Genomic DNA, 14,492 nt, shown 5'->3' with positions numbered 1-14,492 from the left:
AAACAGGTGACCCTCCGGTTCCCAACCCAAGTCCCTATAGACTGAGCTACTGCCGCCCCTAGGTATTTCCAAAAATAATTTAATCAACCTGGATGGTTTTATGCTGGGCCAAGCACAGTTTGTGTGAGAGCAAACGTCTCAGAAAACATACCGCCCCTTTTACCTGACTGACAAGTGGTATGTCCAGTCCGCTGCCCCATGACCCTCCTCCAGCCCCCCAGGTATCAAGTTTCACTCCAACACTGCACCTTCGACAAGAAGACGAGTTTCACGTGGTTCACAATGGGTAGATGCAAGTTTTTGGATGGATGGCTTGACAATACCGTATATAAATACTGGTTGGCCAAGGATTCCCAATTCACACACAGCACTAGATGCAAGCTTTGTGTGAAATCGTTTGACATCGCCAACATGGGGGAGAAGGCGATTCTGAGCCACATGAAAGGAAAAAACACAGATGTCTCGTTACTGCATCGCTTGCACCCCTAGTCCCAACCTTTTTGCCTCAGCTCAGACATTGAACTTACCTGAGTTGTTATTTGCATGCCATTATGGTACTTGGCTACAATCGCCTATTAAGAATAATTAAATATGGTGTGAAATATGATACACTGATATATTTACTCAGAGGTCGCATATTCTCTGGAAAAAAAAAACAAAAAAAACGCAGAGAAGTCTGGAAATTAGGGTATGGAAAAGTATGGAATTTTGAAATTCCAAATGTGTAGGAACCCTGCATTTGTTGCATAAGTGATACTTAAATATTGCTGTTAACAGTAAGACCCAGACAACTCTGCGTGTGTGTTGGTGCATATAGTCACGTGCACACAACCATCTGCTTTAGAGACAATGGCAAAGCAAATTATGTTGTTTGACTGTGGGGTGAAAAGTTGGACTAACCCGTCAACATCACAAACAAACGTGCAAACAGATTCAACTGACATTGAAATGTTACGTATCAGATAAAACACAGATTGCAAAGAATTTTGTTCAGTTATTGTCATAAAGCTGTCAAACATTTTTTATATCACATTTTCCTTAGTAAGCTGAGGTATAACTGCATAGTACCTTGTTCACTAAAAATATATTGCGACTAAAAGGCAACAATATTTTCAGTTTTGGCAACCAAAAGCTGATATCTGGTTTCCAGCCTGGCAACTACTTTAAAAGTTAGTGTTGAGCCCTGTAAACGTATGCCCTCGAGTCTTTGGACATGGGCAGGATAAATGTAGTGAAACACAATTTATTGGGTAAAAGAGAAAAGATATGAAACATAGAAACAACATGAAAAAGCTGTGAATCAAGTAAAAAGTTAAAATGCCTCGTAGAGTAGATTGTGTGAGGGTTGTAAGGTAAATTTTTCTTATGTTTCTTCACAGGTGTGAGGAAGATGGTAGTGGTGGAAAACCTCTTGTACGTTCTTGACACTGAGGTGAGTTCAGTGGTTTCACCTGTGGCTATTTGATAGAACACTGCATGAGGTGTGATCTGAGGTTGACATTTGAATTGCCTTGTGTTGTTCTTCGGCTGCAGGATACCCTGAGTCTTTGGGACCTACATTTCCTTGTCATGATTCACTGCTGGCAGGATCTTGCCATTCATGACTTTGAACTGACTGCAGAATGTGGCTCTGCCTCCATGGTGGCGTATGTATCAATGTTTTATCACATACTAGAGCTGTAAATTTACAGAGGAGTGTTTCTCAATAAAACAATGCAGAGAATGTTAATGAATCTGTGTGTATCACAGACAAGACAAGAACAGCATGAAGATGATTACACTGACAAAGCAAGACAACAGCCAGGTAACAGTACAACTCCTTTTGAAGGAACTGTATTATATGATTATCTCCTCTCCTGTTCTGAACTCAATGTGTTGTTTTTAATTTTTCAGATCAACTCACTGCAGATACGATGTCTGCCCTCCATGACTGTCTGCTACTCTCTGGATGTCTCCTCTGTCTCCTGTCTCGTCCAGACAAAAATAAACATGGTAAACAAACAACATCTAATACAGCTAATATGCTTGGTCATAAATTCAGCATGTGCTTAGATACTGTGAAGATAACTTTATTGGGAGCATTTTGTACTCTGCTATATACTGCCCACTTGTGGCATTTCTATAGAAAAAGCAACATGCATTTACCTAATATGGCCTCTAACTGAGGCATGAGGCTTCTTGTTAAACTTCCTTGAAGGTGTAGGGCCAGCTAAATGTTTGTAAATGTCGGTGTGCCTGCCTGCTCTGCCATAATACAAAATCTTATGTACCGATATATGTGCAGGCTGTCTGTTTCAGAAAATGGCATTACTCGGGCTTTTGTCATTAGGTTTTCATCCAGACTGTGGAGCCACAGTACGATATGAACCTTGCTCTGTTTCCTTGATTAAGTCATTGTTATATTATCACTGTAACACTTGTATTTTGCATGTGCTGTTTCTAGATGTTAGTATTTCTGCACATTTAAGTAAATTGTTTTTTCCTCTAATTTCAGGATACAATTTATTTAGTTGAGGGGATTTGTGAGAACCCAGAGAGGTAGGATATGTTCTGTGTGATTAATATGATCTGCCAGTATTTGAGAGATAGGAATTTTTAAAATATTAAGTGTTTTTGTTTGTTTGTGTTTTTTTGCCTTCATCAAGTAGCCGAGGAGAGCCTGTCTCTTCTGTTGTGGTCAGATGCTTCACAGAGGCGCTGCCTGAGAACAGGTAAGTTTCTATGTTATTTGCGGTTTGTGTAGCCGCAGTCTACATGATAACAGTAGTGTGACTGACTTGATGCCTCTCTGTTCCCAGACTCAGCAGACTTCTTCACAAACACATGTTTGAGGAGGCTGAAAAGTTTGCCATCACATTTGAGCTGGATTTAGAGGTAAATGAAAAGTAAAATTCACGTGACTGATGCGGACTGGACTTTTTGATTTTGCCCTTTGGCCTCAGTGGACAATATAATAAAATATGATAGAGACCAGACATTTATGATTTTAGAGTATAAGAAGAATTTAATATTGTAACTTTGGTGCAGCTGGTGGTAATTTACTACCCTAGTTGGTGCTGTACACATTTAACAATCCTATTTTTGTTCAGCTTGTTTACAAGGTGAAGCTCGACTTTGTGCTGGAGCAGCTGGCCTCTGCATCAGTGGGTGGCTATGGACAGGATGTGTGGTCTGAGCTTGTGGAGGAGGCCAAGACAAACCTGATAAAGATCACAGTCAGTTTCTCACTCTAATCTTAATCTACTGATCCAAAATGTTGATAGCTTCTTGAGTTAGTCATAGCACATTAAAATTATTATCAAGTGTTAACCCCTTTACTGATAGAGGTTATTTCTTCGTGTTGCCTAGGATGAGCAGTACGTGGTGGAATACTGCCTCAAGGCTCCATGGCCGACCTTTGAGACAGCAGAGAAGATGCTAAGCCATGCTGCTACACGATACTCCTCCTTACAGATCCAAGAGGCCTTGGCCAGGCTGGCAACATTCTGCAGCTTGCATGGCCCGGAAAACTTCAAGTAAACACAAAGTTTTATTTATACTCTGTCTCAGTTCGGATACTTCCGTCAGTACACTTGCATCCAGTATGTACTTATTTTTGTGTTGCGTCCATTTCGACAGGGTAGTGTTGTCGAATGTGGCTGTTGTGCAGTTACTGGAAATGACGATTGCAAGATTTGATCACTTCTTTTTTTTATGGTATATTGCAACCACATTGAGCATTACGGCCAATTATTAACTGTGATTGTCACTTGGCAAAATATCTGCCTTCTTTTTTGCTTGTCCACTGGAGAAACCACTGCTACTGCACGGCTGCCATTTTCATAATTTTGGTGGCCCCTTACCTTCTGCTATGTAGCCAAGATGGCAACCATAGATGGTGAGATGTGTCCAGTGTTTCACACTCTATTTTTGGATCAAAACAAGTACACCATCCCGCACTTATAGCGCCCTGCATTTTGCCATACTTGTCAATATGAAGGCACTCATGCACTCAAAGTAGCAAGTGTAAATACTGAGGAACTGAGAGACAGCAGAGGTGGTGTCCTGTGTTATACAGTAATTTTTCTTTGGTGTGGTTTGTTCATTATGTACCCTTATATGTGATTTTGATATGTTCTTCATTCCTAGTGGCATCGCCTGGATTGAGTTTCTGAACAGCACTGATAATTTAGGAGACATTCTGACCCACATAAGAGAGGGAGACATGAAGGGTGCACAGCTCCTTTGGCTCAGATATGAGGTAAACATCAGCTTCAAATGCACAAAGTGTGAAGAAAAATCATGGTGTCAGGGTCAGTTGTGATGTTGTTTGCTGCTGGGTTTCTTTACAGGGACAAATTGTTGCGGAGTTCGATGAGAGCAAGCTTGAAGCTGTGCTCAGTGCCATCCCAGAGGACCTGCCATCCCAAGACCTCTGTCCGTGGTTCAGGACAGTTTTTGTTCCTTTTGTGAGGAGAGTGCTTCCAACGGGACAGGTGGGATACATTCTCTTAAGAGTAAAATACTGCCATCTTCAACATATGGTGCTGTGTTTTCAGTAGTAAGTTCTATCTTTATGTGCCCACAGAAAATCCTGGCAAGATGGCTGGAGCAGAGGGCAAGGAATCTGGAGTTAACAGAAAAGGTATAAAAAAAATCCTTTTCTCAGCCTGAGACATTTAAAGGTATACTATGCAGGAATTGTTGGTTACTGTCGGTAAACACAGCATACTTGACCACTCCCTCCTACACTGACTGAACATACACTGCAAGCTACTATTGTGGGAGTGTTACATTTGTTGTAATGAAAAAACTGATTAATTAAGACAGTACAGGCAGTGGGCAGAGTCTCTGCAAAAACACACACCACCAGACACTTCTAGTGGGTCATATGTGATGATTGAGAGGAATCACTTTTGTAAAATTCCATACATTGTTATTTTTAAGCAAAGTAGTATAAAGTAGTATGGTAATCTTGCACTACAAGGCAGCAAAGTAAACCACTGGTGATGAACATGAATTTATTTCAGCTCTGAATGATTTTGACGACTTGAGAAAACTGTTACAGACTGCTCATCTGTATCAAGCTGAATAGATGAACTAATGATGATAAATGTAATATGTTGTTCCAGGGTGCTTGGCCCCAGAACGGGTTGGACTTGGCTGTGCTTGGTCTGCCTTCACTATGGACATGGATGAAATCTGTAAGTTAGCCACATTTTTCTGATTTTGTTTTAAATGAGAGCCTTCACAATCGTGATTGTGACATTATGTGGTCCATGATTTATTTCTGTCCTTTTATTTCCTTCTTTTTTTTGTTTTTAAGGATGATAATTATGGTGCAAAAGAGATGGAGAACCTCAAGTCCCTGGTGTTCAACCTCCGTCAGCTCCTGGACCTCCAGCAGAAATACAACTGCAGACTTTCACTTTCAGTCTTTGAAAAGGTTTGTCTCTTAGTGGTGACGTATTCACAACACAGTTGCGTTTCAGACAAGCTTCTGAAATCTTCAGCAGGAAGTAAATATTTTGTTAACTTGCAAAAGCGTATTAAAAATTGCTTTCAATTGATTTTATTATCCATCCATTATCTTTCACTTATGCGGGGCCAAGCTGTGGGGCCAGCAAGCTGGCCAGGGAGATCCTGAGGTGTTCGTAGGCCAAATAAGATGTATATTCCCGCCAGCGTGTTCTTTGTTTGCCCCTGAGGTCTCCTACCTCTAGGACGTGCCCAGAAAACCTCTTAGGGAGGTGCCCAGGACGCATCCTGATCAGATTTCCAAACCATCTCAACTGCCCCTTTTGACATGAAGGAGCAGCAGCTCTACTCCAAGCTCCCTCCGGATGTCTGAGCTTCTCACCCTATCTCTAAGGCTGAGCCCAGCCACTGTACGGAGGAAACTCATCACGGCCACTTGTATCCACAATCTATTGCTTCACACTCGGCTGCAAACTGCCCCAGTGCGTGCTGGAAGCCAACAGAACAACATCTGTAAAAAGCAGTGATGCAATTCTGTGGTTCCCAAAGAGACCCTTTCCTCCCCCGGCTGCAACCTTGAGATCCCGTCCATGAATATCACATGATTTCATTATGGAAATGAAAACATATCTTTTAAGTCCATTGTGATGTAAGGTTATGAGACATTTTCAGTGGGTTTGCATTGTTGTTCCCGTCTTAATGACATCTTTATTATTTGTGTGAATTTCAAAGGGAAGTGTACAGAGTGTTGCATTCTTCATGCTGGACAAAGTGTCAGCTCCAGAGCTGATCGCTGCCACAGTGGAGAGCAGTATCCTGCCGTATGCTGAAGAGCACGAGATTCCTTTTGATGAGCTTCTTCTGCAGTACATCAAGGTAAAACTCCACCATCTCCAAGCCCACCGGGAACAGACACTGAACTCTCCGAATCCCTGATGATAAATGTTTCTCCTCTGATCTTTACTAGGATCTGCTGGAGCGCTGCAGTTCTCAGACAACAACGCTTTTCACAGAGTGGGAAGCTAAAGCAGTGGCTGTGCTCGGTTGCATGACTGATACTGATGTAAGTTTCTGAAACACCAGTGGAGTTACACACACTCATGACATTTTAAAGAACTGTGCCATAACAGCAGCAGAATACGATGATGATGATGAACCAATACGTTGATCAAAAACAGTACAGTTTGTACGAGGATTTTTGAAGTCTCACTTTATTGTATTTCCTGCCAGCTGATGGTGGATGCTGTGTTGGAGATCATGGAGAAAGCTGTAGTGCCCTGGAGTAATGTGGTGGAAAAACTGGTTCAGCAGTATCTAGAGATGGATGGACCAAAGTATGTTTATATTGTCCTCACCCTGATGTTTTTTCATACAAAGCTTGGCAGTATCAGCAGTTTCTATATAACGTTCCTCTGATATATTCCCCAGACAAGAGCTTTTAAAGGAAAGTTACCGTCTGATGGAGATCAGGAAACTCCTCAGGGGCTATGGGATCCGCAACTTCAACCTCTCTAACAGCACTCAGATTATGGTAATTTTGCAATGATAAATTATGTGACATTTGCCTTTTGTTTTGCCTACCTGTGAACTTTCTTCATATACTGTGAATCTTTCCTAGACGCTGATTAGATACATCCTAAAGCAAGACTTACCAATGTCCTTGGAAGACTCCCTGACACTGGCTGGAGCCTACAAACTTCCAACTTCGCAGATAAACTACTTGTATCTCATCCAGCTGATTGGTCAAGGCAAGGTATGCTCATCCACGTGAAAATATGAATTCACCAAAATTAAATATCATTTCTTTTTATGTTTCCACTACATTATATTAGGAAGTCTTTTATGCTGCTTTCAGACTGAGGAATGCGTAACTGTCCTGAAGAAGCTGTCGTCTGCAGAGGCAGAGTGTGTGATCGAGCGGCTCACATCCTGGGCCAGGCTGCAGCTGGAGGACAAAGCTCACATATCTGATGAGGTGAGGAGAAACACATCTGTAATAGAAAGCCATTTACATTTCATATGCTTGTGATCACACAGCTCAATTTTCTGGACGCAATTCCCAGACCACTGAAGTGTGAAGTCACATGTTGTTGAATTTTAAGATGGCTTTTAAAATTAGAGCTTGTTTATGTGGAGCACTAGAGGTCATTTCAACAGTGCATCTCTGCTGGGGCGGCAGTAGCTCAGTCCATAGGGACTAAGCCTGGGGAAAAGGAGGGTCCGCTGGTATGGACCAGGTATGGAGCATGGATCTTATTCTTCTTCTGCTTTTTCTGCTTCTACGAATTCTTCTTCTTGTTCTTGTTCTTATTCTTCTTCTGCGAATTCTTCTTATTATTATTCTACTTCTGCAAATTCTTCTTAATCTTCTGCTTCTTATTCTGCCTCTTCTTCAAAAATAAATTTGGTTGCCAAGTATGTTTTTGATGGTCCAAATGTAAACTCACGTAAAAACAATACAGAAAAGGCATTTTAATGCAACTTAACAGCCACTTTAACTGTGACACTTAAGTAAATAAAAAGACATTAACGGAATTAAACTATATAATCATTTATGTAAATTGAAAACTCAAGTTCTTATTAATCATATGGTGCATATACTCCCTCACAGTCCCCTTACTACTCTGTCTTATACACGTTCTCTCGCTCTCTCCCTTTAAAATCTTATACTTGAGTCAGTCATGTCTGCAATGAAAACTTCCATTTACTCCTAAATTAGTCGTCATTTAGTTTTTTCATAGTTAGTCTTTTGTGTTTAAGATTCATCTGTAAGGATCGCGTTAGCAGTTTGAGCTGGCTCAGTAGCCCCAACATATTGGTAGCTAGCCAGGAACAAATACTGTACATTGTTTTTGTAGAATGTTGAACTATTAGGTGGATAGAGCAGGCGCACCATATACAAGGCTGTTGCCGCAGCGGCTCGGGTTCGACTCCAGCCTGTGGCCCTCTGCTGCATCTCTCTCTCTCTCTCTCTCTCTCTCTCTCTCTCTCTCTCTCTCTCTCTCTCTCTCCCTCTCTCCCTCTCTCTCTCTCTCTCTCTCTCTCTCTCTCTCTCTCTCTCTCTCTCTCTCTCTCTCTCTCCCCTTCGCGCTCGACTGTCCTATCGATTGAAGGCAAAATGCCCCCAAAAATATCTTTAAAGAAAAAAACAACAACTTTGTGTAGAAAAGTCATCTTGAGAAACACAGTCTCATTCTCAAGAGAGACCTGATAAAGCTCGGGGGCCACAGGGGGGCACCTACAGGGTAACTTTTTATGGCCACAGGCCATTGGGCCATGGTTATTGTTGAACCCTGTATGGACATCACAAATATGCCTCAGTTCGCTCAAACTCAAGTCAATCGCCATGTTGATATTTGAAAATGATAAGCATATCTTCAGTCTGTCATTTTGTTTATCTCTGTTTTCACCAGCACAAGAAACAACAGATGGTCATCGCTCAGGTGGTGGTGGAGGCTCTGAAATATCTGCATATAATCCAAAAACGTAAGTACTTATTTCACACAATTCTGAAACATGATCAGCAGGGTGGCACAAGGAACAGAGTGACCCTGTCAGCAAATATCCACCCTGCTGATGTTTTCTCGAATAACTCAGTGTGTTCCTCTGAGGTCCAGCTCTTCAGCTGACTCAGAGCTCTGACCTCTGATGTGTTGGATGCTTCGGGAAAATGTAGTTTGCTTCATGGAGCAGTAAAACAGTTTTCATATTCCTATCACCTGAAATTTAAAAAAGGTGCCAGATATTGTCTAACACTGTTAACAGGCAAAGGTTAGGGAAATAAATGTTATAAAGAGTAACACCAGGTTTCATGTCCCCCACAGACGATGCTCTTAAAAGCATGGAGTGTGAAAATGACCTCATCATGTTCAAGGCAATCGCCCACCTACAGGTAACAGGGTTCCTATGCAAGTATGGAAAAATATGGAAATAAATTTGATCAATTTCCAGGTATTAAAAAGTATGGAAAATGAAAAATAAAGTATGGAAAAATATTTATGTTTCCAGACTATTACCTCTGTTCTAAAATACTGTTTTCTAAAATAGAAAATTAGGTATTTCCAAAAATAATTTAATCAATCTTCATATGATTGCTTTTAATGGTACAACTTTATGTGGAACAATCAGAAATGCACATGTAACCTATATGTAGGTTTTTACAATTTATTGCACATGTTTAAGTTGTAATTCTAACAAGTTTAACTTGTTGTTTTTGAGCCAGTGTTGCCTTTGTAGTTGACTGTTGACCTCACCTACAAAATGTTGAGATGGGACATGCTGTTTTACTGTAGAATGGCAACGAGGATGTCAGCCGACCAACACTCACTACCCGGTCCCTGGTTGCGGTGATTTGTGATGCTTGCCAGCTAGGAATGAACTAGCAGCCAGTACAGTACAGCCCTCTCTCGTCTAGCTAACATTTAGCCTTGTTACTGATCCATTAGAAAGAAAGCTAGCTGGACATCGGTTTTGAAGCCTCTTTGGTCACGGAGCTCCCTCCATCTCTTGAAAGCCTGTGTGAGGTTTACTCTTGTTTTTCCTCTTCTTTTATCACTCTCCTTTCTGCCTCCTCAGACAGAGGAGCTCCTTCTTTTGCTAGGCCGTTTTTCACTTGTTTCCAAACTTCGTCCGTTTGCCATTGTGCTCCTGACTCAACTATCTCATGCCCAGCTCCTCATAAGGACCAGCTCCAGTCCCTGATTGGCTGACCGACCAGTTTCGCAATACATGACACGTTTCCTGCCGTAAAGCAGATTTTTTTCCGCGAAATTTCGGCACCGGTGGCAGAAGCTTTTTACAAAGATTGCAAAAAAAAAAAAAAAATGTTGCCTCTTTAAACTGTGTTAAAATAAAATTCAATGCATTGAACTTACCTGAGTTTTTATTTGCATGCCATTATGGTACTTGGCTACAATCGCCTATTAAGAATAATTAAATATGATGTGAAATATGATACACTGATATATTTACTCAGATGTCGCATATTCTCTGTAAAAAAAAAAAAAAAAAAACGCTGAGAAGTCTGGAAATTAGGGTATGGAAAAGTATGGAATTTTGAAATTCCAAATGTGTAGGAACCCTGAGGTAAGTTCAAAGTAAGGGATGTCTTTAAGTGTTTTTCCATCTGCTCTTTAATCTTTTTTAAGCTGAAACCTCTTTGTGTGTTTCTTCAGGAGGACTTTGATGTTTTTTTCACTCCCTCCAACTATGAGGATCCAAACATCAGAAAACAGATCCAGGAGCATCACATCACAGCCTATGAAAACACGCGCGGACGCCGTTCATCTAAAGCGAAGGCTACAACAACTCCAGTTGTGGCTAATGATCCCGACGGCAAGACCAAGACCATCTCCACAGAAGCTGGATTACGTCGGCTCGGAAGGCAGCTTCGTCGCACTGAACAGGAGCTCTGGTCTGACTTGGCCCTGCGAGCTCTGAGAGTGGGCAAGGTGGACAAGGCCCTCAAGATCCTCAGGTCTGCATGTGTGGATGTTGTGACGTGCTTGAATCCAGGGGTGGGAAACTGATAGGGTGCCTGCTGTATGCTTTTTTTTTTCCAACCATGATTTCTCGTTAAAAATATTGATACATTTTTTTGAATTCAGCCCGATCCAGTGAGTCATATGGAGAATCTGATATGTTTTCTTTGTTCTCTTTCCGCCTTGCTTTCAGTGAGCTGTATGAACACCACTATAACACCAGCACGGGGAAGGTTTTGTTCACCGCTGCCAAAACGTTATGCCAGATGCTGGAGGCAGACGTGCCCATGGTGCTTCCTGATGACATGGACTTGCCCGCAGTCATCCATGATCTAGCCTGCCAGGCTATCACTGTGTGCCACTCAGGTAGAGAACACACGTAAACATCAGTGATGTTAAACAACACTTTATGCTGTAAATATAGCTGTCGTGTATATGTATATTCAAATGATTTGTAAACAAAATCCCTAAAGTTAATATTGTAATAACTGTTGCAGATCTGCTCCTGGACTGTCTGGAGCTTTGCAAGTGCACACGGATAGCTATGGATGTCTATCATCAGTGTCAGTTATCAGAAAACTATGGCTTTGTGGCTAAGGTCAGTATCTTATCTTTCTCCACAGAGCGACTCTGTGTTAACTTTATTTTTCTCTGGTTTGTGCTTGACATGTTATGTAACATATTTTTTTCTCCAGACATTTAAATCAGCCATCTTATTTTACAAATCAGTAACAGGGAATCTACCTGGTGAAATCTCTTAGATAAGAGGATTTAGATAAAATATTATCTCTTATCGAACATAATTTTGAAGCAGGAGTTGTGCAAATGTGCAATAACATGGAAAGACTTCCTATTTAATGTGAATATTTTATAGTTTGTGGAGTTCCCAGAAATAAGACAGCCCCTGAAAGCCTCACGTTTTAAAGTTGTGAAATTAACCGAATGCATAAATAATATTTCTGTATTTGCACTGTATAATGAAATAAAAGATAAAGTCCTCACACCAGAAGCTGCTCCTTGAAGAATTTATTCGATGTAACGTTTCGAAACATTACATCGAATAAACTCTTCAAGGAGCAGCTTCTGGTGTGCGGACTTTATCTTTTATTTCATTTTTACTTTTTGGTCCAGCACCCAGCATTAAGTCTTTTTGGATGTGCTTGCTATCTTTACCTGTTTATGTTTGCACTGTATAATGTCACAGGATTTGACCTTGGAGACAGAAAAAGATCCGCATTCTCAGTGGAGTTTCGAGGATGTTTTTAATGAAGATTGCATTGTTCTGGACCCAGTGTCTGTGCTTCCAGTCCAATATGAAATTACCAACTGCTTGCTGCCTATTTCTCTGGGTAAGATGCTCAACTCAATCATCTGTTCAGTGTTTATTTAGTATCTCATCACCCTAGTCTACAGCTACTGGTTTCATCAGCTGTTGTGCTAATTTATTCCCACTCCTGCAGATACCAAACTGTACCCACTGGACTGCTCCTGCCTGTCACACTGCTCATTTGAAGACGGTCTGTACTTAAGTTTACATTTCATTGTTTCTTCTTGAATGTAAATTTTGATAGTTAACCTTGTGTCTTGTCTTGCCCACATGCAGGTTCAAACTACCTGCGGCCCCTCCTGAATCCCCTGGCCAAAATGTTACAGATGTTACAGGAGTGCAGTCAGCTGCAGCTGGCCCTCAGAGTGCTGGTCAACTCGTACAGCAGCTGCCTGCAGCATGTCACCTCTAATGTTATGGACATTAAGATCAGTGTACAGGTATGGCTGCAATTTAACCTGTGGTGTTATCAGCGCCACTGTCATATATGTTTCTGAAACAGCTGTACCATTATGATAGCTTTAGCTACCTGTCAGTGAAACCAAGCATAAAGTGTAACTCTTCTTTCAGCTGTATGATCCCCAAGAGCTTCAGAAGTATAATTTATGCTTGAATAATCTTCGAAAGACAACTACTTCCTCCCTGAATGCCGTTGCTGTGGCTCTCTTGAACAAGGTGAGACTGATGTCATGAGAAGGTAGTGGCAGAATTACTGCTTTCTAGGATATTTTTAATAACTGTACCTCTATTTTTCTATGGGCTGCAGGTGTTCAACTGGAGGGTGGTCGATTGTGATTTGGCTATTGGACTCTGTACGCTCCTCTCCAAAGCAGAAGTCACCAAAATACTGTGGAAGGTTATTGACAACACCTGGCAGAACTATGACAAAATCCTGGTAGGCAAAATGTATTTTAGATATTTTTTGTACCTTTATTTACCCAGATAAGTCCGTTTCTGAGCAAGAAAGGAACAGAAATATTATCAAACATTGTTCTGCTCTTCTTCCTTGTACTGTCTTTTTTTTGTTTGTTTTAATAATGAAAATGAAAGGGTCAGACTTGAAATCAGCCATGACAAAACATCAGTTTGTTGGGAAAAAAGGGATATTACAAGTACACAAATGTGTATATGCACACCTCCATTGTTGTTTTCTTCATCAAATTTAATCAGCGACTGTATCTTGATTATTTCAGGCTGTGGCCAGGATCGGCGCCAATCTCTGCTGCTTGTACAACGAGGCAGAGGAGCAAGAGAAGTTTCTTTCTGTCATCACTGATGCTGAATGGGGCATCAAGCTTGCCAAACTGGAGGTGTGTGGATGAAAATCACTTCGTATTCACGTTAAACTTAACAAGTTGCTGCCCCTCTTGACTTAACATTTCACATGACTTGACGCTCACCATGCTTGCCCCCTGCTCCGCCACAGATATCCATCCAGCCAGTGTTCCGTCAGCGGCCTGAGATGAAGCGTAATCTGATCCCTGATCTGGTGAAAAACAGGAGGATCACCCCAGACATTATCCTCCAGTACTGCAGGTCAGCTGCTCACTCTGCAGTGTCAAATTCTCCAGTCTATTTCAATGCAGAATATCAAATTTCATTTTGGGTCAAGATGTGTCGAGGCAAGTATTCTTCTCCTTCCTGTGCTCACCTTCTGCTTCCGTCTGCAGCACCTTTGGTTTAGACCGTGACAGTGTGATCAACCAGTACATTACCACCTTACTGCTGCTCCAAGAGGACGAGGAAGGTGCAGGTGACCCAGGCGCAGGCCAGGAGGAGATGCAGCCTATGTGTCATGCAGATGCACTTGAGCGAGTGCTGCAGATTATCCCGATGTTACACAACACAAGCGAGCTCACCGACAGCCTCTGTGCTGCCATATTCAAGGTTAGTGTATGGGGAACAAACTTTAAGAGGGAGAACTTCAAAGCAGTTTGTTACAAACATGAGGGCTCAGTGTTTATGGTTTTCAGCCATTTTTACATGAATTAATTTTCTGATAACTTCTGATAGACTAAGCTTATTTCAAATTCACCCGTAGGCTGACAACTGATAGAGATAATGACAGTAGCTTACAACAACATTATTGAAAGTAATAATATTATAGTTATAGTTCTGGCTACTGTGGTACAATATGTTGAAAGTATGTATTAATATCTGGCAGTATACATGTGTGACAATAGTCATATGTGTATAATAACAGTAGAAGTATGACTAATGACTAATGA

General features: G+C 41.3%; 1 protein-coding gene across 2 annotated transcripts in view; it reads left to right on the top strand.

The window, feature by feature from the left end:
* kntc1 (kinetochore associated 1) overlaps positions 1-14,492 on the top strand; it is a 30,927-nt gene that overhangs the window by 3,863 nt on the left and 12,572 nt on the right. Inside the window, exons 10-42 of one of the 2 annotated variants that reach the window (XM_050051712.1) lie at positions 1,380-1,432; positions 1,534-1,646; positions 1,750-1,804; positions 1,894-1,992; positions 2,495-2,538; positions 2,649-2,711; positions 2,799-2,874; positions 3,090-3,215; positions 3,349-3,515; positions 4,129-4,240; positions 4,332-4,475; positions 4,568-4,624; positions 5,112-5,183; positions 5,306-5,425; positions 6,190-6,333; positions 6,425-6,520; positions 6,688-6,791; positions 6,886-6,988; positions 7,076-7,210; positions 7,313-7,432; positions 8,871-8,943; positions 9,282-9,349; positions 10,632-10,933; positions 11,131-11,303; positions 11,435-11,535; positions 12,142-12,286; positions 12,398-12,454; positions 12,541-12,704; positions 12,835-12,939; positions 13,031-13,159; positions 13,458-13,574; positions 13,691-13,800; positions 13,935-14,151. In XM_050051712.1, coding sequence (XP_049907669.1) covers positions 1,380-1,432; positions 1,534-1,646; positions 1,750-1,804; positions 1,894-1,992; positions 2,495-2,538; positions 2,649-2,711; positions 2,799-2,874; positions 3,090-3,215; positions 3,349-3,515; positions 4,129-4,240; positions 4,332-4,475; positions 4,568-4,624; positions 5,112-5,183; positions 5,306-5,425; positions 6,190-6,333; positions 6,425-6,520; positions 6,688-6,791; positions 6,886-6,988; positions 7,076-7,210; positions 7,313-7,432; positions 8,871-8,943; positions 9,282-9,349; positions 10,632-10,933; positions 11,131-11,303; positions 11,435-11,535; positions 12,142-12,286; positions 12,398-12,454; positions 12,541-12,704; positions 12,835-12,939; positions 13,031-13,159; positions 13,458-13,574; positions 13,691-13,800; positions 13,935-14,151 — 3,764 coding nt within the window. Of the gene's footprint in view, positions 1-1,379; positions 1,433-1,533; positions 1,647-1,749; positions 1,805-1,893; positions 1,993-2,494; positions 2,539-2,645; positions 2,712-2,798; positions 2,875-3,089; positions 3,216-3,348; positions 3,516-4,128; positions 4,241-4,331; positions 4,476-4,567; positions 4,625-5,111; positions 5,184-5,305; positions 5,426-6,189; positions 6,334-6,424; positions 6,521-6,687; positions 6,792-6,885; positions 6,989-7,075; positions 7,211-7,312; positions 7,433-8,870; positions 8,944-9,281; positions 9,350-10,631; positions 10,934-11,130; positions 11,304-11,434; positions 11,536-12,141; positions 12,287-12,397; positions 12,455-12,540; positions 12,705-12,834; positions 12,940-13,030; positions 13,160-13,457; positions 13,575-13,690; positions 13,801-13,934; positions 14,152-14,492 lie in introns of both variants that reach the window. The other variant, XM_050051711.1, reaches the window with a different exon arrangement.

Source organism: Epinephelus moara, chromosome 8, assembly GCF_006386435.1.
Source record: "Epinephelus moara isolate mb chromosome 8, YSFRI_EMoa_1.0, whole genome shotgun sequence".
Classification (NCBI taxonomy): domain Eukaryota; kingdom Metazoa; phylum Chordata; class Actinopteri; order Perciformes; family Serranidae; genus Epinephelus; species Epinephelus moara.
This window is presented reverse-complemented; position numbering and strand designations above follow the sequence as displayed.